Source organism: Rattus norvegicus, chromosome 8, assembly GCF_036323735.1.
Source record: "Rattus norvegicus strain BN/NHsdMcwi chromosome 8, GRCr8, whole genome shotgun sequence".
NCBI lineage: Eukaryota > Metazoa > Chordata > Mammalia > Rodentia > Muridae > Rattus > Rattus norvegicus.
In genome coordinates, this window is record NC_086026.1 from 118,563,317 (window position 1) to 118,586,885 (window position 23,569).

The 23,569-nt window shown below is 51.8% G+C and overlaps 3 protein-coding genes and 2 long non-coding RNA genes across 17 annotated transcripts in view; 2 read left to right on the forward strand and 3 right to left on the reverse strand.

The window, feature by feature from the left end:
• The window catches only part of Pfkfb4 (6-phosphofructo-2-kinase/fructose-2,6-biphosphatase 4), a 43,108-nt gene extending 40,946 nt beyond the window's left edge, over nucleotides 1–2,162 (forward strand). For 7 of the 9 annotated variants that reach the window (XM_006243840.5, XM_008766563.4, XM_063266037.1 and 4 more), the window contains one exon: nucleotides 442–2,162. In XM_006243840.5, the coding sequence (XP_006243902.1) occupies nucleotides 442–501 (60 nt within the window). In that variant the 3' untranslated portion in view covers nucleotides 502–2,162. 9 annotated transcript variants of the gene reach the window in all.
• A 1,341-nt stretch (nucleotides 2,163–3,503) lies between these two features.
• LOC100911671 (uncharacterized) lies at nucleotides 3,504–6,285 on the reverse strand. Its single transcript, XR_594124.4, has 2 exons — nucleotides 6,145–6,285; nucleotides 3,504–3,929 (listed from the first exon to the last, which is right to left on the reverse strand). It is a non-coding gene; the product is annotated as an uncharacterized LOC100911671 (long non-coding RNA).
• Nucleotides 4,393–5,273, reverse strand: LOC134480237 (uncharacterized). The gene is made up of 2 exons (XR_010054488.1): nucleotides 5,177–5,273; nucleotides 4,393–4,625 (listed from the first exon to the last, which is right to left on the reverse strand). It is a non-coding gene; the product is annotated as an uncharacterized LOC134480237 (long non-coding RNA).
• Nucleotides 6,286–6,658: 373 nt separating the features above from the next.
• Shisa5 (shisa family member 5) lies at nucleotides 6,659–21,564 on the forward strand. Of its 5 annotated transcripts, none has more exons than NM_001395736.1 (6): nucleotides 6,659–6,833; nucleotides 8,869–9,025; nucleotides 15,480–15,566; nucleotides 19,875–19,990; nucleotides 20,169–20,381; nucleotides 20,527–21,564. In NM_001395736.1, exons 1-6 carry the CDS (start codon nucleotides 6,728–6,730, stop codon nucleotides 20,583–20,585), a joined length of 738 nt encoding a protein of 245 aa, NP_001382665.1. In that variant the 5' UTR covers nucleotides 6,659–6,727; the 3' UTR covers nucleotides 20,586–21,564. The 5 variants fall into 5 exon arrangements, with proteins under 5 accessions (NP_001382665.1, NP_001382666.1, NP_001382667.1 ...); NM_001395737.1 differs by having other exon boundaries at nucleotides 15,483–15,566; NM_001395738.1 differs by lacking the exon at nucleotides 15,480–15,566.
• Nucleotides 21,565–21,765: 201 nt separating this feature from the next.
• Trex1 (three prime repair exonuclease 1) lies at nucleotides 21,766–23,066 on the reverse strand. The gene is made up of 2 exons (NM_001024989.1): nucleotides 23,049–23,066; nucleotides 21,766–22,767 (listed from the first exon to the last, which is right to left on the reverse strand). Exon 2 carries the CDS (start codon nucleotides 22,758–22,760, stop codon nucleotides 21,810–21,812), a length of 951 nt encoding a protein of 316 aa, NP_001020160.1. The 5' UTR covers nucleotides 22,761–22,767; nucleotides 23,049–23,066; the 3' UTR covers nucleotides 21,766–21,809.
• Nucleotides 23,067–23,569: the final 503 nt, after the last annotated feature.

Genomic DNA, 23,569 nt, shown 5'->3' on the forward strand with positions numbered 1-23,569 from the left:
GGGCTCTCCCTGCCTTCTCCCCTTGCCCAGTTCATGGCCTCCAACGGGAGGTCCAGTGGCCTTGCTTTGGGTGGCACCTGGGCTGCTTGCAGTGGAGCAGGGAGTGGACAGCACCCTCGTCCCACCCTTGCCCTGTCATCTGAGCACCCATCAAGTGGTGCTTGATGGTGGCTTCCTGTTTAGGGCAGGTTAGGGGCTTTCTGCTGTAGCTACCGACCGAGGTGAGTCTGTGTGTCTCTGTGGCCACAGTGATCAGGGCAGCAGAAGTGAGGTGTCCCATCTGTCCCTCTGCGGGGTGAACATTCTTTTTTTTTTTTTTTGGTTCTTTTTTTCGGAGCTGGGGACCGAACCCAGGGCCTTGCGCTTCCTAGGCAAGCGCTCTACCACTGAGCTAAATCCCCAGCCCCGGGGTGAACATTCTTTCTCTTTATTGTTGTGCAGAATGTAGACATATCCAGGCCTTCAGAGGAAGCCCTTGTCACAGTTCCTGCTCACCAATGACCCATGGCAGGCCCTGACCTCTGCGGAGGGGTCACTCCAGGCCACTTCTTCCTGTTTGCTGTATGAACGGTCACCATGCAGGAACACTCATGGGTGGCTGGTAACACTCAGAACCCTCAGCCTAACCCACCTGCCTCCTTGGTGACAACCAGTGACGGGGTTGAGTGTGGCTGCTGACCTGCTGCTGAGAATCTCTGGGCTACGTGCTCTGCTGCTGGCCCCTTTGCTACAGCTCTCAAGCAGTCCGCCCCCCGGGCTGGCTGCTTTGTGACATTTGCAACATTAAATGAGACACTGAGACAAAATGTGTCACCTGGATGTCCCCACTGTGGCCCAGCTGCCTGAAATGGGCCAGGCAACCCTCGGAAGAGCTCTACCACCCTCTCTGAGGCCACTCTTGGAGGCAGAGGCTAGATCTTCATGGGGCCTTAAATGGAGCTGCCCCAGGTGACGTGGAAAGCCCTTCCTTCTCCTCCTGGAACGGAAGATGGAGCTTCTACCCACATCTCCACATCTGCGGGTGCTCTGGAGAGTAAGTGTGGAAAACACCATTTGTGACGCCATTCCTAACGTCTACCACGTTATACACTGGAAATCGCTGCGACCCAGGCTGCCTTGTCTAAATTCTCTCCTGGGGGATCCTGCAAAGACAGGGCAGCTTTAGGAAGTACCTTCCTGGTGCACACACCAAAGTGCTTGTGGAAACTGGTCTCCCCCATCCAACTGTGGCTGTCACTGTCTGCACAGAACTGCACACTGGTGACAGGGACATGCCTTTGTCAGAAATGGCTCAGAACTGGCGGTCCTGTCAAACTGTTCTCCTGTTTGTCCACCTCCTCAGTGGGACTGAGGAGAGGACAAAGCAAAGAGGCAGCCCAGGCCATGCCCTGGCCCTACCCTAGTTTTGATTCAAATACAAATTAAACCCTCTGTTCAAACAGCCACATGAAGCCCGGTGCTTCTCATGCCCTGAGTTCCTGTGGGTCCCAGTAGCAGATTCAGGGTCTAAGTTTCAGGTGACCAGCAGGGTGTTAGGCAGGCTGTGGAGAAGGGCAAGACACTTCCTATAGCGGTAACTGGTTCCTCTAGTGTCCACAGAGCAACCGTGGGGAAGCCTCACCCTGCGTCCAAGAACCTTTCCAAGCCCAAATCTGGCAGAATAGTCCACCTTTTTCAGCCCTGCCAGCCCTGAACTGTAGCTTGCAGATGCCACCTGCCCCTGAAAAGTCAGTGCCATTATTCCAAACTGCTGTCATTGTGGGCCTGGGGCGGGACTCCTGTGCTCAACTCATCAGACCTCTAAGCCCTAGCCTGAAGCTGGAGGTCCATAGCACTGCCTTCGGGACACAGGCCCTGCTCGAGTTCTCAGATCCCTGATGTGAATAATGGCTGGATGCAGCTTGAGGCAAAGACCACCAAAGTCTTTTTCCTCTGTGCCCAGGGAAGGCAGGAAATGCTGGACCCAGAGCCTAGGGTTGGGGCAGAAGGATGTCAGTGGAACAACCCCGCCCTCCAGCCCCTGAAGCAGCGGCTGCAAGGCAGCCACATAGGGAGGAGCTGCCGACATTTCCTGCTTTCCCAGGAATGTATGATACTATGGTTTCCAGTCGTGCATTGCACCGTGTCCAGCATTCTTTGCAATAAATACCTTAAAAAGAAAACAGTAATCTGAGGTGGTATTTCGTAACTAGTTCTGGTGGCACGGTCTCTCTGCCAGCTCTGTTGACACCTGATAGTGTAGGCTTCTCATAGGTGTGTGTGTGTGTGTGTGTGTGTGTGTGTGTGTGTGTGTGTGTGTGTGTGTTGGAATCCGCAGTCAGCTTCTGCCCGGGTGCCCGTTGAGATGTGTGGTGGCACCCATCTGCTATCTCAGCATTCTGGAGGCAGAGGCAGGAGAATCTTAGTATTCTGTTGCTGTGAGGAGACACCATGGCCTCATTTAGCTGGAGCTGGCTTACTGTTTCCCAGGTTTAGTCCGTTCTCATCATGACAGGAACATGGTGGCACACAGGCAGACACAGGGCTGGAGAAGGAACAGAGATCTACATCTGGATCCATAGGCAAGCGGAAGAGAAAGAAACCCCAAAACTCCACCCTCAGTGACACACTTCCCTCAGTAAAGCCACACCCCCTAATCCCTCTCAAGTAGTGCCATTCCCTCATGACACAGCATTCAAAGCTATGAGCCTATGGGGCCATTCTTATTCTAACTCCACAAACTTGTCTATCCTTCTTGATCGCTCTCAGTTTTTAAAATTTAATTATTTTTATTTTACGTATGGGCATTTGGCTGTCTATATATCTATTCACCATGCGCATGCCTGTGCCCAGGGGGGTTAGGAGAAGGCACTGGATTCTCTGGAACTAGAGTTACAGCTGGTTGTGAGCTGCCGTGTGGGGTGATGGGAAATGCACCCAGGTCCTCTGGAAGAGCAGTCAGGGCTCTTAACCACTGAGCCATCTCTCTCCACCCCAGAATCTCTTAAGCAAGCCTGGCCTTTTGAGTCTTTCATCTCAATGTGGAGGGCTAAGGGCTCTTGTGAGATTTCATTTTTTCTTTGTTTACACATACATGTCCACCTCAAGTTTAATTTGCACTAAATTTCAGCTAAATCGCTGGCCCCTAATTCCCATCCTCCAGCTTCCACACCCAGATGTCCCCATGAACACAGGAAATGGCCACCCTTTAGCTCTGCCTTCAAAATAGGTGCAAAACAAAGTGCTTGCCTAGAGGCCTGGGGTTGAAACCTGACACCACAAACACACAAATGGCTGTGGTAGTTGCCCACATTTGATCATCTTCTCCCTTGGATTATAGAGTCAGGCCTCACAGGAGTGTCCTGGCTTTCACTGTACCTCACTGAAGTCTGTGAGTTGCAGCCAGAGGAGTTACCACTTGAAGATAATTGGGCTGGAAAATAATTGGGCTCAGACAGCTAGAAAGGCGGTTCCTCAGAGAGCACCCTTAAGTAAAGGGAAGGGCTTGAGTGTAGAGAAGTAACTCATCTTTAACATTATATTTATGGGATGCAGGGGGCCACAGGTGTCATGGTGTTCATGCTGATGGGATGCAGGGGGCCACAGGTGTCATGATGTTCATGTGGATGGGATGCAGGGGGCCACAGATGTCCTGATGTTCATGTGGATGGGATGCAGGGGGCCACAGGTGTCATGGTGTTCGTGTGGACCACTTGCTGATGCTTCTTGGCTCTGCCACGTGGGTCCTGGGCATGGAGCAGGGGGCCAGGCTGGGTCTGGCTGCCTGTGTCTTCGCCCACTGGCCCTCAACAGTCCTGTGAGCTTGTGAAAACAGGATTTTCTCCTTGTCCTGGGAGGGCTGGACAAAGGAACTTCCTGCTGTTTTCCTCAAAGGGTCTTGTCCACAGAGACATTTGTAGCCCAGGGCGGAGTTCGCTGCTGATTAACCACTAGGATTCAAATTCCAAGGAAGAGCAAATGTAATATTTTCTCTTTCCTCAAAATTAGTGTTAATCTGGGACAAAGGAGGTGGGGTCCAAAGATCAAAGAAAAGGGGGCTCTAGTCCTGAGACCGCCATGCCTACTGATATCTGACTAGCTAGCCAACCCTGCCCTCCTCTCACACTGATGCATCTGAGGGTACAGATCACTGGCTGGCAGCGCCTGCGGTAAAAGTTCTTGCTCTAGGCACAACGGATGTTGAGGAAGGAGTCTCTGACTGACCACCATCCAAAATGGATGAAAAGAGCGCAGGTGCTGGGTGAGAAAAACAAGGCCCCCGGGCTAGCTCTGCTCGGGCTTGCCTCCCTGCCCAGGCCTGGGCTGCACCCACACCCAGCCATGCCCATCCTATCTGGCTTCTGAGAGTCACAGTTGTAAGGGTCTGAAAATCACTGAAGGAAAGCCTCAGACTCAGTATGCAAAGACAAAGAGCTTTTATTCTGCAGAGGCAACCATTCTTTGGAATGGTGACCCCAGACAAAGGCACACAGGCCTTCTTAAGGAGAATGGGGCAAGTCTTTAGAGGGATTAGGTAATCTACAATTTCATTGGTGGGTGCTGGAGGCTCACAGTGGTCTGCATTCCCATGTCACGAACGGTTAACCATACGATGAGATGGGGCTGCCCGGCGCAGATGGCCCATCCTGAGATAAGATATTTCCCCATTTCTGTGGTTATCCCCAGGCTGTTCTTTGGGAGCGAGTTTTATGTCTGTCCCTGTTGTCAGTGTCTTAGGGCCTAGTTCCTGGAACTCACTAAGGTCTATTCCTGCAGCTGGTGCCTTATGGCCTTTCTTTTGAAATCTGGCCTGGTCCTTAAATGGAGACAGACGGTAAGGTCTATGCTGTCCTTTCATGATGGCTGAAGAGAATTTTTGTATTTGTGTGTATGAGTGGTCCCCTCCCTTCAGGTATGTGTGCCTGGTGACCACAGAGGTCAGAAGAGAGCATGGGATCACCAGGCACTGGAGCTAGAGATGGTTGTGAGCCAACACATGGGCGCTGGGAATGGATTCAGCCCCTCCGCAAGAGGTGCTTTTATGTGCTGATCCGCCTCTCCCCAGGGCAATCAATCACCCTAATGGAGCCGGGGATGCTACTCAGCCATGAAAGCCAAGCGAAGCCAAAGTTTATTCAAAGAGGACAACTATATTATCGTTTAAAAGCGAAGCCTGGCTGGCCAGGGTGGCACACACCTTTCGGGGAGGTAGAAGCAGTCGGACCTGTGTGAAGTTGAGGCAGATCTGTGTAGTGAGACCCTTGTCAAAGGCAAAACAAAAACTCCTTCTGTGTCTGGAGGAGGAGGAGGAAGAGAAGGAAAAATGTCATCCTCTTGGTGTTAAACCAGTGAGGAAGGCAGAGTAGAGCTTTAGAGGAAGCCCAAAGTATTAGCAAAAAACAAAGTTATGTTCTGACAAGCATTCAGAAGGGCAGAAAAGGGGGGAAAGAGAAAAGGAGACTCCACAGAACCTCATGGCAGCTTGTAGGAACTGTGCTGGGGGGCCAGGAATTCTGGGAAGGAAAAATATAGTATCTCATTAAAGGATCCGATTATTCCACTGATCCTTTAGCACAGCTTAAAATGAGCCTGTCTTCCTAGGAGTGGCCCTGTCTTGCTGACAGGGTAATCCTTTGGCCTGACCACTAAATTAATTCTTTTACATATGATAGTTTAAAGATTTCATCCTCTTGACCAGAAGGAACCAGTTTGTTTTGTTTCCTTTCCCGGCTCCCTATAATCCTACAGGCTGAATGGCTGCTGGCTCCCTTCCAGGCCATCTCTTGTTTTGTTTTTTGGAGCTGGGGACCGAACCCAGGGCCTTGTGCTTGCTAGGCAAGCACTCTACCACTGAGCTAAATCCCCAACTCCCCCCCCCCCCCCACGCCATCTCTTCAGGGCCTGATCTTTGTCTACAACAATGCCCCAGTCTCAGATGAGGAATGTGTGAAGGTACAGCGCAGAGCACACACTGACCAGCGGGCATTTCTTGGGATCAGTCGGGAAAAGAAAATACTAGGTGTGCCAGATGCTGGGCACAGGAACACCGTACCTCCCTTTCCTGGCCTTGTTAGGAACTTTGTCCCACACTGAGGGTAAGGGGCAGCCTGTTAGAATTCCGTCGGGAGGTGGCCTGTGTATACCCTGGGAGCTGTTAGTTCTTACCTCAGGATAGATCGGACCCCTGAGCCAGGGTGAGCAGCTGCCTGGAGGTGGTCTTGATCACTGAGGGGCGACATTCCTCAGACTGAGGTCCTGGAAATCTGCTAATAGGAACTTGAATTTGTTGAGCAATCTACATGGTCCTCCCGGTAAATCTGTGTGGGGATCCAATGAGCCAGCAAGAAAATCGCAGCTTCCCTGAGGGCAAAGTTGGAGCCGTGTACCAGCTGTACACAGCTGGTGCTCAAGTGTTAGGATCAACGTTGCCACGGAGATCTTTTCCGAGCAGCTAAGTCAGCCGCAAGAGGGTCTCCCCTTTTACGCAAAAGTAGCCCGTATGCAGAGAGCAACTTGGGGGCACCACCCCCTCCTCCTGCATCTGGCAAACCTGTCTCAAACTTTCTCGGACGGGTGCGGGAGTCTCCCAAGGCCAGGCTGGGAGGGGTGGCCGCTTCCCTTCCCTCCCACCTCCTCCCCTCTCGGGCGGGGGTTCCGGAAACCGACCGGGGCGGGGCAAGGAGGCTAGAGCCGCGCTGGTCGCGGAGGTTGTGGCTGCACCGTGGTCCTGGGCTTGGTCCTGGGCTTGATGCGTCTGTTTGTCCGTCCGTCCGTCCGTCCCGCCATGGCTGCGCCGGCGCCCTCTCCGTGGACCCTTTCGCTGCTGCTGTTGTTGCTACTGCCGTCTCCGGGTGGTAAGCCTGGGAGGAGGGGGCGGTGTGTGCTCCCCAGGGACCAGGTCGGGTCAGACACTTCCCCTAGCTGTCTCCGGAAGGAGCCAGACAGTACCAGTCTTTGAGTTCTACGACTTGACCCCCTGATAACCTAGGGGCGTCTGCGAACCCCACCACTGACTTCATCTTGTCACCTCTTCCCTCACGAACTGATACTACCCACCTTTGTTGTGTTCTTCACGGTGTGTAGGCCCTACCTGTTCCAGGGGCTGGAGCAGGATTCCCGCCTGGGGTTAGCTTTAGGCTCCCAGGCAGCCTGGCCCCTCCAGCAGAGGTTATCCCTCTCAACTTGTTTCCTGGCTGGGAGCCCCGGATCTGCTGCCTCTACAACTCTGTGTTCCTGGAGAAGCTGGGCCCTCAGGCTGGCTTGGGAAGGAGACACCTCTTTCCCTCTTCAGCCTAGAAGGATGACTCACTTGAGCTTGGAGGGGCAGGGTGGGGGACTGTTCGGGTGTGCATTGGAACCGTCCCCTGCCTGGCTATGGGAAGTTGATTCTGTTGCGATGGGTGGCTTCCTGGAGGAAAGGGGCTGTTTCCTGAGGCCTGACAAGAATTTGGATATGAGAGGGGAGTCAGCTAACCCCGGATCAAGGCTCCAGGAGGCTCTCCAGACTAGAGGGTTGAGTCCTGTGTCTGGAGGGTGTCCGCCCGAAAGACCCACTAGTGTGGGCATAGGAAGATGTCTTTAATCTCAACACTCCAGAGGCAGAGGCGGGAAGATCTCTGTGAGCTTGAGGCCAGTTTGGCCTAGATTGTGAGTTTCCAGGCAAGCTAGTGAGACCTTGCCCTACAAAGAAAGCAAGAAGTCTCACTGGTGTGGGCTCTTCAGCCTCAGAATTGATCGCAGCCTGGTTCACTCTCAGGTGGTGAGCTGGCAGAACTGGGCCTGCAGTGGTCAGATATACCCATTTCGTGGTTTGCCCAGAGCAAGGTTCTGTCAAAAACAACAACAAAAACGTAGCAGTCTTTACCTCCAAGTTAACTTTTCTCAGCCTGTCATATAGTGCCTCTTCCCCTGGGCCTCATCTGCCAGCCCCAAGGTGCACGCTATACTGACTGATCTGGCTGGGCATTCTGACCAGGGTTCATGTGCTGACCAGGACGGCTTCCACAGTCCACAGTCCATGTAAGGGACCATCCACAGATGTAGTCCGATGGGGGTTTTTCACGGGGGGAGTTCTCCTGGGTGTGGGCTTCAGGTTTGCTAGTGTGGCCTAAGGACACGGACACGATGTATGGCGTCTTCCCAGAGTGTTGTAAAGCTTGTTGGTACCCCGGGCTCTTCTCCCAATGTGACCTTGTTTATTGGGATTTGCGTGCTGGCGCTTGGACTGAGAGCCTGTGTGAGAGGATCTCACACAGTGCCACATTCTCTAGTACCACCCCATGCCCAGCCTAGGGATAAGTGCTTTACAGAGACTTCCGTGGTAAGCGTCATTGTGACTTGGTTAGCGTTCGGCCCATTGGTAAGGCTGACGGTCAGGCCTCTCTCTCTGCATTTGTGTCTGACAGGTGAGGCTGCTATGAAGGTAGTGAGGATTAAATATTGGACAGACCGATGGGTGTGTGTTCAGCTGTACACCTCCTGGCCTTGGCAGCTTCCTGGAGGTGGCTAGGAATAAGGCGTCTCGGGTGAGGGACAGGCAAGAGAGGTGAGGCAGAAAGGGTGATTGCTGAGGGCCTTTGCAGTGGACACTGTGCCTTGGGGTCTTGATTTAAAAATAGGGGATCCTGAGAGCAGCAAATAGCCTACTCAGGTTTACACTTAGACAAGTCAGTCCTCTGCCAGGAAGCCAACAGACTGCCAAGGGGTGCAGGACACCTTGCTATGGCCCAGAGGACAGGGCAAAGGCTTGGTAGGAGGGTGGTCCACTGAGGTGGCCTAAAGTGTGCTTGTGCCTGGTGGCTGCACAGGGGACATCTCTACCATTGCCTGGGGTGTGGATGAGACCTGACCTATGGGACGGAGGAGAACAAGCTTGTCTCTGTCCTTCAGCCCATGGCGAGCTGTGCAGGCCCTTCGGTGAAGACAATTCGATCCCAGAGTCCTGTCCTGACTTCTGTTGTGGCTCCTGTTCCAGCCAATACTGCTGCTCTGACGTGCTGAAGAAAATCCAGTGGAATGAGGAAATGTGCCCTGAGCCAGAGTCCAGGTAGGTGTGTGCAGAGGAGGGAGAGGGGGAGGAACCCCAGTCCATTCCTGGAGAGTGCCTGGCCCCTCTGGCCTCTCAAGATAGTGGGCTGTGCAGGCTGGAGCGATGGCTCAGTGGTTAAGAACACTGACTGCTCTTCCAGAGGTCCTGAGTTCAATTCCCAGCAACCACATGGTGGCTCACAGCCATCTGTAATGGGATCCGATGCCCTCTATGGTGTGTCTGAAGACAGTGACAGTGCTGTGCATTGAGCTAGAATAGGGACTCCTATTCTGTCCCGGTCCCCCTCACCACCCAAGGCTCTGTTTTGCTCAGTGGCCTCAGCCGCTTAGGCTTTGGGGGTGTGCTTGAACCCACAGGTACTCGGGGCGGGCACCAGGTTATGAGGGAACCCCACATTGTGTATATGCTGTGGCTCTGTGTATGCTACACAAGGTGCAGGGTGTGGATGCGTGCCCAGAGAGAGCTCGGCTGTGTTCTCCCAGGAGAGCTTATGCGTTTATATTTCATCTTCCAATAGACTGTGGTCATTGGTGAGGACCAAGCAGTGTCTCTCGGCGTCAGGCTATGTTTTCCTTTGTGCTTGGCCGCAGTTTGAGAGGTCTAGTGGTCCCACTTAGCTCAAGCTCAGACCACACCGTCTGTGTCTGCTTCAGTGTCTCATGGCCAGTCTGCTCCCTTCCCATCCCATGGGCACCCCGGTCTACTGTGTTTAAGGTATACACTTGCGTCTGTATTCTTTAAAAGGCTGCATTGTTTTATGGGTACATTTTTGGGGTGTCCCAGCGAGTACCTCTACTGTTTGACCTCTCATAAGGCAGCTGTCATAGCTATGTCATTCTCGGAGTCCAGAGATGTTGACACATAGCTGCGGCAGTGGCTTCTCGGTGCCCCTTCCTCCTGCATTGCATGAGTCTGTAAGAAGTTCCCACTGATGCCGCAGAGTCAGTGAGAATAATTGTTGGTTGTCTGACCCACACACACTCCATACACACCTAGCGAGGGTCTAACTGTAGCTCTGGCTGGCCTCGGATTCGCAGAGAACTGCCTGCCTCCGCTCCACGAGTGCTGGCATTAAAGGTGTGCGTCACCATGCTTGGCTTATAGATACTGTTTTTAAATTTTTCATTATGTTAATCTTATTACTAAAAAAACCGTGTTGGGGGGCTGGAGAGATGGCTCAGTGGTTAAGAGCACCCGACTGCTCTTCCAGAGGTTCTGAGTTCAAATCCCAGCAACCACATGGTGGCTCACAACCATCTGTAAAGAGATCCGATGCCCTCTTCTGGTGTATCTGAAGACAGCTACAGTGTACTTATATATAATAAATGAATAAATCTTTATTTAAAAAAAAGTGTTGGGGGTTGGGGATTTAGCTCAGTGGTAGAGCGCTTGCTAGGCCCTGGGTTCGGTCCCCAGCTCCGAAAAAAAGAAAAAAAAACAAAAACAAAACAAAACAAAAAAACCCGTGTTGTTATTGTTGTTATTGTTGTTGTTGTTCTTTAAAGATTGGTTTCTGTGTAGCTCTGGCTGTAGACTAGGTGGCCTCGAACTCAGAGATCTGCCTTTCTCTGCCTACTAAGTGCTGGGATTAAAGGTGAGGTCCACCACTGCCCAGCTTAAAAACTTATTTTAAGATAGGATCTCACGTCCCCAGCTCCAAAAAAAAAAAAAAAAGATAGGGTCTCACGTAGCCCAGGCTAGTTTGAACACAGTATATACATGCAGGGACTTCCGATGTTTTTGCCTCCCAAGTGCTAGAATTGCAGGTGTGCGACACTGCACCCGGTTTTATGCAGGGCTGAGGATTGAACCCATGGCCTTGCGCATGCTAGGCAGGAACTCTACTCACTGAACTGTCCTTTAGGACATTTAAGAGATTACTTATTTTTAAGTTATGTGTACGGGTGTTTTACCTGCATGTGTTTCTGTACATTGTATACAGACAGTGCCCTCAAAAGCCAGAATCCCCTGGAACTCCAGTTAAAGACATTTGTGGGCCGCCATGTGAATGCTGGGATTGCAACCTAGGTCCTCTGGAAGAGGCGCCAGTGCTCTCAACTGCTGACCCATCTTTCCAGCTCTCTTTTCTTTTCTTTTTTTTTTTTTCGGAGCTGGGGACCGAACCCAGGGCCTTGCACTTGCTAGGCAAGCGCTCTACCACTGAGCTAAATCCCCAACCCCCAGCTCTCTTTTCACTTCCTTCTTTTATTCTTTTTTTTTGATACAGGATCTTCTTGGGTTGCCCAGGATGGTCTCAAACAACCTTCCTATCTGTAAATACTAAATAGTTGGAACTGTGAGGCATGCATCAGCCCCAGCTTAGGTGTTTATTGCATTTAGATGTGGTAGGTCACTTAGGATGTAGCTAGGAGCATTCCCAGCCAGAAAGCCCCAGATTTAACAAGGCAAACGAGAGAGAGAGAGAGAGAGAGAGAGAGAGAGAGAGAGAGAGAGAGAACGCGCATGAGTGCACACATGCATATAGCTCAAGTATATGTAGAGACTGGAGGATGGCCTCAGATGTTGCCCCGTAGGCACTGTCACTATATTTTATTTATTTAAGATTTGTTTATTGGGGCTGGAGAGATGGCTCAGCAGTTAAGAGCACTGACTGCTCTTCCAGGGGTTCTGAGTTCAATTCCCACCATGGTGGCTCACAACCATCTGTAATGGGATCCAATGCCCTCTTCTGACCTGCAGACAAACATCCAGGCAGACCACTGTATGCATAATAAATAAATAAATAAATAAATCTTTTTAAAATGTTATTTATTTTTATTTTGTGTGCATGTATGTATTTGCCTGCCTGTATGTAAGTATGTATGTATGTGCACCATATACCTACTATAATCAAAATGTCCCCTGGAACTGGAGTTAAACAGTTCTGAGCCACCATGTGGGGCCTGGGAACCAAAGTTGGGTTTTGTATAAGAACAGCAAAGCGCTCTTCACCACTGAGCCATCTCTCCAGTTCCTGCATTTGTTTACTTTGATATTTTTTTTTTTTTTTTTTTTTTTTTTTGATGCAGAGTCTCGCTATGTAGTCCTGGCTGTCCTGGAACTCTCTATGTAGGCCAGATTGACCTCAAACTGCCTCCCTGCCTCTGCCTCCCAAATGCTGGGATTGAAGATGTGCACTGACACATCCAGGCCACCAGGGGACGATAAGGCTCCACAATGATCTCTAACTCGGAAAAAGCAAGGCAGAGCCAAGTCTTCAGCGACTGAGCATCACCTTCCCACGGGTGCAGTCCAACCTGGAGGGATGGCCATGCAGCTTCCATAGATTGTCCTTGAGGTCCTTTCTTGGTCTTGGACAGTGGTGCACGATGGCATAGCACCACGGTTGGGTCCTGTGGGAGCTGAGTCCTGTAGCATCCCTCAGATCCTTGTCTCTGCTCCTTCAGTTCTAACTGGTAGCACTTCTGGGCTAACCTGGTGTACGGCCGTTCTAATCTCCCTATCATCTGGCTTTTGGGATGCAGTCTTATTGTCTGCAACATAACTAGGCTGAGAACTCTCCTTGTCTTTGGGGGTTTGCTTTTTTGGGGGGTTTTGTTTTGTTTTGTGCTAGGGATCAAACCTCCATTCCCTTCCTCCCTTTTCCAAATCTTGCCGTTCTGATTTCTTCCCTTTGATTCTCCTCTCTCTTGTACTTCTCATGCACAATCAAGGAAGCCAGGGCTTCCCATGTTTGCTTAGAAATCTCTTCAGTGTCTTTCTAGGGTACTTCAGGTTTCAGAGTTGCTCTGTCTTTGGTCTCTAAGTTCTTCCCGGTAATTTCACTGTTTAGTTTTTTATTATGTTTGGTGTGTGTGGATGTAAACATGTTGTACCTTCTATGTGGGTGGCCGATGTTGACTTTCACAAGTCAGTTTTCTCCCAGCGTGTAGGTTCTGAGACCAAACTCAGGGCCTCAGGCTTGTCAGCAAGCACCTTTACCCTCTGAGCCATGTCATTGCCCCAACCATAGCTTCTGTCAGTCCCTGTGTTTATTCTTTAAACACTTTCAGAGTTACATTATTTTTTTAAAAATATTTATGATACACTGTAGCTGTCTTCAGACACACCAGAAGAGGGCATCAGATCTCATTACAGATGGTTATGAGCCACCATGTGGTTGCTGGGATTTGAACTCAGGACCTCTGGAAGAGCAGCCAGTGCTCTTAACCACTGAGCCGTCTCTCCAACCTGAGTTACATTATTTTTATGTGCACGGGCACACAAATGCCTGGTACACTGTCGACATCAGAGGACAACTGTCAGGAGCTAGCTCTCTCCCTCCTCTCTGGTACTGAACCTCTGTGCATGGTAGTGCACACCTTTAATCCCAGAACGCAGGAGGATGCAAAGGCAGCTGGATCTCTGTGAGTTCAAGGCTAACTTGGGCCTATATAGCAAGTTTCAGGACGGTCAGAGCTATATAACAGGGAGACCCCATCTCAAACAAAAAAATAGGGTCTGGGGTATCCCTCTCTTTGTACCCTTCCCGCTCTTTGGAGGGTTTTTTTTTTTTTGTTTTTTTTTTAACTTAGTAAATTTTCGTTTGCTCTGCTTTAAGGAGAGGAAGTGGGGCTGGAGAGATACTCAGTAATTAGCACTGACTCTTCTTCCAGAGGACTGGGGTTCAGTTCCCAGTACTCACATGGCAGCTCAACTCTCTATAGTTCAGTCCTGTGGGATCCATGGCAGCTCAACTCTCTATAGTTCAGTCCTGTGGAATTCAAGGCCCCTTCTGACCTCTGCAAGCACCACATGCACTATTATGTAGTCCAGAATGGCCTTGAACTCAAAGTCATCCTCAGGCCTCAGTGTAGGCATGCACTGCTGTGCCTGGCTTTTCTTGAGTTATTGTTGTGTTTTGTTTGTGGGCTTTTTGTTTTATTTTTGTGTTTTGAAACAGGGTCTGTTGTGTGGGGTTTTTGCTACCCCGCCTTAACTCTGGGAATGGACCACACTACCCCAGCCCCCACCTGGCTTCCCTTGAATCCCCGGATAAAAGATACAGACACACAGTTGTTCAAGTTCAACTTGCCTTATGACACAATCGCTGGGCGCTACTATCTCCAGCCTGGGAAAGCCTGCCTTACCAATATTCTGATCTCTGCACCTCCCACCTGCCCACCTGCCTGTAGGAGCGGCCTGTGTGGCCACGCCATTTTGAGATCTCACATGGCTGGTCAACTTTTCTTTATCAGAAGCACAGCGAACTCTGTCTCCCCGCTCCTAGCATCTATCCATTTCTCCAGGGACCCGGAAGTCCTGCCTATTCCTTCTGCCCAGCAGTTGGCCCATGGCTTTACTGACAGATTAAGAACAAACTGGGGAACAGGACCTTAGCATCAGACCCACCCCTACAAGGATCTTCTATAGTTTAGTTGAGGCTGGCTTTGAACTTGCTAAGTAGGCAAGAATAACCTTGAATTCCGATTTTCCTACCTCTGTTTTCTGGAATTCTAGGAATGTATTACTGCACCTAACCCCCCCCCCCCCCCATATAGGGATACATTCTGTAGCCTAAAAGAAGCTTGAGTTCTAGATGGTCCTCTGCCTCCGTCTCCTGGGCGCTGGGATTCTGAGGTACCACAGCCAACTGCATCTTGCTTAATTTTTGTCTTTCTTGATAAATTCTAATAATGATTTTTTTCCCTTCTAAGAACTAGTTAAGCTGGGGTTGGGGATTTGGCTCAGTGGTAGAGCGCTTGCCTAGCAAGTGCAAGGCCCTGGGTTCGGTCCCCAGCTCCGAAAAAAAAAAAAAAAAGAACTAGTTAAGCTGGTCCTGACTATTGTCTGTTTTATTTGGGATGGGGTCTCCTGCAACCCAGACTTGCCCTAACTCCCAATCCCCCTGCCTCTACTTCCTGAGGGCTGGGATTGTGGGTGTCATGGCTCTTGTTTTGGTAAACTTTGACCTAATAGTATTTTATTCTGTTCTATATAACCACAAGGTGCCTCTATCTTTCTCTTCTCTTCCTCCCTTCCCTCCCCTCCCTCCTCAGAAAGCATCTTACCCAGCAGTCCAGGTTGCCTCCGATCTTGTGATCCTTCTGCCAGTCTCCAGTGCTGAAATGACAGGCATTTGACAGACTTCTTCAACTTAGACTGTTGTTTTCTGAAGAGTTGCTGCCTTTTTTCTCCCCCCTGTATTTCTTTTCTTTCTTTCTTTTTTTTTTTTTTACTTTGTGGCAGCGTAGCCCTCGCTCTGTTTCCACCCTCATCCTGTTATGCTCAAGAGCAGGTACTTTCCAGATCTCAGAGGTTGAGGTCTGTTGTTTCTTGGCCTCATATATGCTGTGTCCTATAGATTGGCTTTAGTGTGCCCAAGAAGTGTATGTGGTACCACAGCTTGGGATCCCAGTGTGCATACTGTCTCGTGTGCCTCTAGGCAGTGTGTTGTGGGGCGCAGGTGGGAACTGAGTGTGTCCCTCATAAGCTTTCTCTTTTCTGTTAGCAGATTTTCCGCCCACCCGGAGACACCAGAACAGCTGGGTTCAGCGCTGAAGTATCAGTCCAGTCTTGACAGTGACAACATGCCAGGGTAATTAAAGCCTGTGGGCTGGGTCTGTTTACCTGGCAGAAGTAGCAAGGGCTCAGGTGGGCTTGGGGGTAGCCTCTGTGTACTAAGATGACGCAGAGTCATTGGGATGGTGTCCCATTGTAGTAGTGACGGTGTTTGCCCACTAGGACTTTTGACCCTCCAGGGAGCCAGGTTTCCTCTGTATGACGGAGAGAGAGAAGATGGGGTGGTGGTAGTAACTGGTTGGGGACTGGTAGTTGAAGGTCCAGGGGTTTGGTCCATATTGACCTGGAGGATGGGGTGGGTGGTAGGTACCTGACGGGTAGAGGTAACTGGAGAGGAAGTGACACTTGGTAGAGGCTGCCGTGCTATGAAGAGATGGTGGCAATGGGGTGGTGACAGTCAGATGGTTGATGGCTGTGGCAGAGTGATGGCTATGCTAATGGGGAAGAGAGTGTGAGGCGGTGCTGTGGTCACGGGTGGAAGGCTGTGGTGATGTTGAGACAAGGTGCTGAGACGACAGAAGTGCCTCAGTCACCATGTGAAGGTTTGTGGGTCTCGTTCACGGCGCTGGCGGATGGCTCTGCCTTAGGATCGGGATGACCCCTTCATGAAGGGGGGATGCAGTTGCCAGTCTTCCTGCCCACACTCACAGAGGCCCCACGCTCTCGTAGCCCTAAACTTTTTGGCCAGGCTCCTGCTCAGCTTTTCTTCCTTTTCTCCCTCCCTCCCTTCCTTCCTGAGACAAAGTCTTTTGTGGCCCAGGCCAGCCTTGAGCTAGATATGTTGCAGAGGAAGACCACAAGACTCTCACCCTATAATAATAAATTCAAGGGACTAGAGAAAGTTAACCAGCTTTAAATATGTGGTTCTGCCGGGCAGGGCCCCGGCATAGAGAAAAGACCAAGACTCATATGGCTGCCAGCTGGGGAGAGGGGCCTAGTGCCACAGGTGTTCTATGACTGTTTTCACCCCGAGGACTTAGCACGTGGGCTGGAGAGCTGGCTCGGCCCCGACTACTCTTCCAGAGGTCCTAAGTTCAAATCCAAGCAACCACATGGTTGTTTCGAAACAGGCTCTTGCTCTGTAGCCCAGACTAGCTGGGATGTTCTTTGGGCTGGCTCAGAATTTGTTGTCCTCTTGCCTCTGCTTCCTGATTGCTGGAATTACAGACGTGAGCCCCCATGTTACCTTCCTACACTGGCGTCTTGTTTCCATCCACGGCCACAGAGCAAGCTGCAGAGGAAAGGAACACATGCAGGCAGTCATTGGGCATGACCGTGACTTCCTGACCAGAGATGTTGGGAGGGTAGAGTGGAGGTGGGTTGATGATGTTCAGACTGTGACTTCCTGACCAGAGGTATTGGGAGGGTAGAGTGGAGGCATTGGTGGTGTTCAGCAGCTGCCTGCCAGTAAGGAACAAAGGAGAGAATGGACGGACAAACAGATCCGGCCCTGCACGGAGATGCCAGGTAGACACAGCCATCATGGGGATTGGGGTACAGGGGCCTGCCTCGAAGGTTTGTGTGAACATATGGAGGATGCACAAGAGCATTTGAGGAACAGTGGCAGGGAGAGCCAAGATGAAGGTTGGGGTTGAGGGCAAGCAGGAAGCGTTGGACTGCACTGAAGTGGAGTGGCACAGCATACCCAGCCACCAACCCCAGCAAATCCAAGGGTGAATCGGAAGTGTGAGGTGCGTGTGGACTGCTCCGTGGAGACCACTCAGGGGCCTGACAGTGTGTGGAAAGGCTGCTTTGGTCGTGGGTGGAGACAGCTGGAAGTAGAGGGGAGGGGCAGCATGTTAGGAGGAAGAACGGGTTTCTGGGATTATCTTTTTCTCCTATTTTTCAGAGCCTCAGAATTGTGCACGGAGGAGGCGGTTGAGGGGCAGGGCTGTCCATGACTGCTTCTCTTGGGAACGTTCTTAAAGAGACACGCCACTGGACATCTGTGTGCAGCCTCTTCCGCTGAGGGCACTGTTGTCCACAGAGTGGATTTCATTGTAGGGGTCCAGTCCCTGCCGCTTGACAGTGGCTTGGGACCTCAGAGAAGGCCCCACAGAAAAGATGCCAGGGCCTGAGGTCTGCAGCAGCTCTGCCTTCTACATCCCACCATTGACCTTTCTCTTTGGTCCTTACCCTCTGAGTCACAGGTCAGAACAGGAAGGGTACAGCACATCTGCCAAGCCCCAGGTGTCACACCGTGCACAGGATACGTCTTCCCTCGGTGCACTTAACTTTGGTTTTTGGTTTTTTTTTTTTTTTCGGTTTTTGTTGTTTTGGAGACAGGATCCCACTGTATAGCCCTGGCTGGCCTGGAACTCAAATGTAGATGAGGCTAGCCTCAAATTCAGAGATCCTTCACCTGTCTCTGCTAGACTTTAATTCTGTCATAGCATTAGCCAAGGAGTCTGGTGGTTTTGTGGTTAAGAAATGTGTCGCCTTGAACTGGCGCTTTGAGCTGAGGTCTCAGAGAAGAACAGGTATTAGGTAGGAGTGAGGGTTGTGGGGAAGAGGGTCACCCCAGGCAGGAAGATCTGGGTGTGCAGAAACCTGAGGCAGAACACAGCCGGGTGCCTGGTGATCTGTCTAGACTTAAAGAGGGAGAAGTGAGTCCTTGGGCCCCCTGGGTTTGTGGGTCCTGCAATGAGTGTCTAATTTTTTTTGTTGGGTTTTTGGGGGACAGGTTTTCTCAGTATAGTCCAGGCTTGCCTGGAATTCACTATGTTGATCAGACTGGATCAGAACTCTTAATCCTCTTGCCTCAACAGCCTCCTGGTTTCAGGCATTACCTGTGTGGTAGCACACCCCACTAGACTTTTAATTTAAGATTGAACTTGGCTTTTTAAATTTTTTAAAATTTTTTTATAAGTTTTACTCTCTGGTTAGGCAAACCCTAGATTTTAGTTGTTAACTATACTTATTCTGCACCACAGAAAGGTAGGCACACACTCTGTCACTAGTGACTATCAAACGGCTGTCTGTGGTTCCAGGGGCTGGGAGAGCCTCCAGCACTCGAAACAACCCTGGGAAATGTGATCAGACCTGCCAGGGTTCTGTGCTGGCTTGGAAGCAGAGGAGGAACCATGGTTGTCAACTGCTATGTGTCAGCCAGAACCCAGGGTCTTGGCCTGCCCTAGGCAGGTTCTGAGGGCTGGACCAGGTGAGCAGAGTAGATTAGAGGCTGGGGCTGGCCTGTGTTTAGAGGCCTGGGAACATGGCTGGGAAAGTGTCACCCCTGGGGCCTCTCAGTGCCTGCCTGGTGTTTGAGTCACACTGTGTCTTTAAGAGGGCTGTGAGTCTGTTCTTCCTGCTACTGACGTCAGGAATGGGGAAGACTTGGGAGAAGATTCGATTTCCTTTTCTCTGAAAAGGGAGGAGTTTGAAACTGAGTGGCCCCCCTTCCCCCGATGAAAAGAGGGGAAGTCCTGGGCTGCAGGAGCCCCTTGAGTGAAGGCGGAGGCTAACATGGGGTGAGCGGGCACGTTCTAGAGAGAGAGGAAGAGAGATCCTGAACCTTCTACTGCATGCGGGCCGGACCGTGTGAATGTGTTTTGTCCTTTCCTGCCCCTGACTGTTGGGGAGACACCTATGGTCTCCTGGTTTTGTCTTGGTGACAAAACCAAGCTTCAGCTCCTTTTGGAAGTCTGTCCTTTGGCCAAGAGGCCCTGCTAAAGCTTTGGTGCTTTAGCAGCAAGCCTCATGGCAGGGAGGGGTGGCATTTGCCTCCCCACTCTCTGCTCTCAGAGGGACAGATGCCCTGGAGTTAACTTCATTAGGTTTTGAATGCGATGCCTTTTATTGGAATGCAGCACCGAGGGCCCTGGGACCACGGGAAGATAGTTGAGAGCTCAGTCTGGTTTTGGCAGTAATCCCGGTGAACTTCCAGCCCACACTGTGTGCTGTCAAAGAGCAGACCCTCTATTCTGTGGATGCCTCCCAGTTAGCCTCCCTGGGATGGGGCCGTGCTTGTTAACCGAGGGGCAGCCTGGGATGTCACGAAGCCTGCTTGAGCTGCAATTCAGCACGTGGTAGCCTGTCTGGACTCAGATCCCATCTTGCCTGGCTTGTGGCCTGGCCTGACAACCATTCGGTTGGTTGCTTGGTAGCGAGAGCCAGGTGTATGGGTAGTGGGTACAGGGAGCCAGCCTGGGAGGGGGGCGGCGTCACACAAATTCACAAAGGGCAGCCCTGTTGCACACATGAGGACTCTGAGACCGAAAACAGATTCATACCAAACAACGGGGGCATTTCTTAAGAGCCTCTTGCCAAAAGGGGTCCTAGGGAAGAGTGAAAGGTGGTGGTGACGACGACGGCTCTTCGGCAGGTTCGGAGCGACCGTGGCCATCGGCCTGACCGTCTTCGTGGTGTTTATCGCTACCATCATTGTGTGCTTTACCTGCTCCTGCTGCTGTCTATATAAGATGTGCTGCCGCCCACGACGTAAGCTTACCCTTACCCACCGGCTCCACCGGTGTCCCTTCCTGTGCCAGCATGCAGATCCCAGAGCGGGAAAGGGTTGATGACCAGCATCCTGTTTTGACTAAGCGGGAGGGGCAGACCTGGCTTCTTCTGGCCTAGGGAGCTCTAAGGTTTTGACTAATCCGGATTCTCCTTGCAGCTGTCGTGTCCAACACCACAACTACTACCGTGGTTCACACCGCTTACCCTCAGCCTCAACCTGTGGCCCCCAGCTATCCTGGACCAACATACCAGGGCTACCATCCCATGCCCCCCCAGCCAGGAATGCCAGCAGCACCCTACCCAACGCAGTACCCTCCACCCTACCTGGCCCAGTCCACAGGGCCACCAGCCTATCATGAGACGTTGGCTGGTGAGTACCACTGTGGATTCGGTTAACCCTGCACCATCCCCCAACTCATGCCTCTGCTCCTAGGGTCCTTTCCTCCTAGCTTGCCTGCCCGCTTGCCCTGCAGCCCAATGTCCCCACAGCTAACCTGTGTCCTCTCTCCTTTCAGGAGCCAGCCAGCCTCCATACAACCCGGCCTACATGGATCCCCCAAAGGCAGTTCCCTGAGCCTGCCCCCAGCCTCTTTGGCTAACATTTGATTATGTCATGTGTGTGTGAGTGCTATGCAGAGTTCTTTACTGCTGTCTGTGGTGCGTGTGCCTTGTCTAGACATGTGGCTTCCTCTGCTGATGACCAGGTAGGCACAAATCTTACCAGTGCTGGTTGGGACCAATCTGTTTTCTTCCTCACTTGAAATTGTAATTTCTGAAATTTCAAGTAAATTAAAAACAATAGGGTAGGAGGTATTTCCCGCTTCACCCCAAGGTGACCAGCCATAGCCTGCCACACATAGGAGAGCAAGCTTTTTGTGGGTCCATGTCCTGCTTTGGGGAGTAGCCAGCTAGCTGCTGCTATGGGTTTATTCCCAGGGCTTGGCTGCATTTAGCTGGACAGAGAACAAGGGGCCTCAGTGGCAGTGGGTCAGTGACTGATGTCAGAGCACACTAGGCAGAGAGCCCCGTCCGTCTCCATCAGCTGTCTGTCTGGACGGTCCCACTGTCTTTCCTGGGACTATGTAGAGGGCCACATGTATTCACTATTCAGGCTCCAGTGGCTTCCAGGCCAGGGGCCTCTGTCTACTACACACTCTGGTTTCTCCCTACAGTGTCTTTTTACGATTAGCCAAACATATTGCCTGTTTTTTGTATCCAGATGTGTGATAATTGGTGAGGTTGAAATCCTTGGTTCCTGGAGAACAGGAAACCTGACCTCTGACAGTCCATTTCCCTTGACACCAGCTTCATAGAATACCTGACTCCTGTACTACAGTCCAGTTTGTTCCAGTAGCAGGGACACCAGGGCCAGGGGTTATCTGGACCAAGGGTGGGGGTGGAGAGCCTGGATGGTAGCTCTGGACCAGATGTGAATGCCTCCATATTCCCTGTTGGTTCCTGTTTCACTGGCTGTTTTAGTTTTGTGTTAATTGGTGTTTCTGAGCATTCAAACTCCGCACCCTCGTTTATAATAAATGAATATTTGGACCACTTCCCCTTTCTTTATAGCCTGGGCGGCTGGCCTTGGCTGTCTACCAAAAACTCTTTCTGTCTACCTCCTGAACTTGCTTCTTCCCTGTGTTAATTAGCCTAGCAGGTTCTCCTGCTAAGAGAGCAGGAGAAAGAGGTGTACCTCAGCCCTAGGGCCTGACTGTGGCCAAAGGCCCAGGCTGAGAAGCAGAAGCGACAAGCAGTCAGTGCTATGGTAGTCTTTATTAATCATATCTTCCCTCTTGACTTACTGCCCAGGTGAGGCCAGGAAGATTCCATACAGAACGGCTATTGCCAAGGTCAGGAAGGTCAGCAGGCCCAGTGGGGCCAGCAGCCCCTCCCGTGATGGGGCTTCTGGGACGTTCTCTGGAGGAGGACTCGTAGGTCGCTTGCCCCTGCTCCTGCCATTGCTGGGACTTAAGTTGGCTGTGGCCAGGGGTGAGGAGGTTGTGGCAGCACACAGCCTTGGGCTGGCCGTTCCAGTAGTAGCTGCCATGCCATACATGGGCTTGATGGTGCTAAAGGGCCGGGCGTGTTTGTCCACCCACTGCAGTAGGGCCTGTGGCTTCCACTGACAGATGCTGAGCAGGGCTAGAACGTCGCCTTCAGCAGTGTGTGAGTCTGTTGGTGCTTGCCCGTACAGGCGGGTGTAGATACTACCCAGGCTATAGCTTTTCCTCGGACCATGCTCTGAGGGGCTGCTGGCTTGCTCCAAGGTCTTCAGGGCAGCGATGCTATCCACACAGAAGGTACCGTCCAGAGGACTGATAACGCTCAGCGAAGCAAGCTCTGCCTGGAGCAGAGGAAAGTCGTAGCGGTCACCGTTGTGGGCCACAAGGCAGCAGGGCTGTGGCTGGCGCTGCAGGAAGACTTGGAGCAGGGTGGCCAGGTTGTCATTGAAGCGTTGACGCCCGTGTGCTTCCAGCCCAGCTGTGGTCAGACCTGTGATCTCACTGGCCCCAGAACTGCAGGGTTTCCCTGGAGCAATGCAGAGAGAGAGCTTGTCCACCACACGGGGTGGTTTGGGCACCGGAGGTGGCTGCCCCTCAGACATGGAGGAGTTCTCCAGGGCATGTCTGTGGACAGCCAGCAGGCACAGCTCTGTGATTTTGGGCTGAGAGTAAGGCAGGCCAGTGGCTTCCAGGTCTAAGAAGATGAGGGTCTGCATGTGACCGTGGGGCAGGGCCTGTGAGCCCATGCTGAGCCTGGGGAGGAGATGGGGTAATGAGTAGCATCAGAAAGGTCTAAAGTGGGCTGGGGTTGGGTGTGGTGTGGGCAGAAACACCAACACCCACAGCCCTTCTCTTCAGTCAGGTGCTGTCCAGGGCCACGAGAAGCTAATAGTAGGGTTGTTCTCCTAGTGAGATGGATACTACACTACTATCCTTTTGAGGGAGGCTCTTCTCCTAGTGCTGACCACCTTCAGGGTGAGGGAAACCTGTCCTCTTCTGCCTTACCCCATACCCTAGAGGCCCCCCACACTTACCGATAAGCAGGCAACAAGGCACTCCGCTGATTCTGTGGCTGGCAGCACTGGCTCAGGAAGTAAAACTGCCTGGGTCCACCCAGAGGCCTGCCTTCTGAACAGGGCCCGCCCTGCTAGCTAGCCGGCCAGGCCTGGCCCTCGTGCTAAAGCTCCTCCCTCCCTCCCCAAGCACCCCAAAGGCCTTCCTAGATCCATATCTGTGATCCTGCCGGCTAACAAAGTAGACTATCACTGCTGCTCCCACAATGACAACTCCCTAGGTTGTCTCTAGGATTCAAACAAGCCCGTGAGTCTCTGCCTTTCCTTTCCTTTCCTTTCCCCCAGGCCTTGATCCAGGCCTTCCTGTCAGCTACACAAGTTTGTTCTCCCATGGACCTGGCCCAAAGCTATGACTCAGGGTAATTCCGGAAGAGGGGCAGGGTTTTTCCTCAGGGCTGATCAGGACCATCTCAACTCCAGCAGGAGAGTCACCTAATCCAGCAGTTCCTAGTCTGCTCTGTCCCTCCCTCTCAGCCCCACAA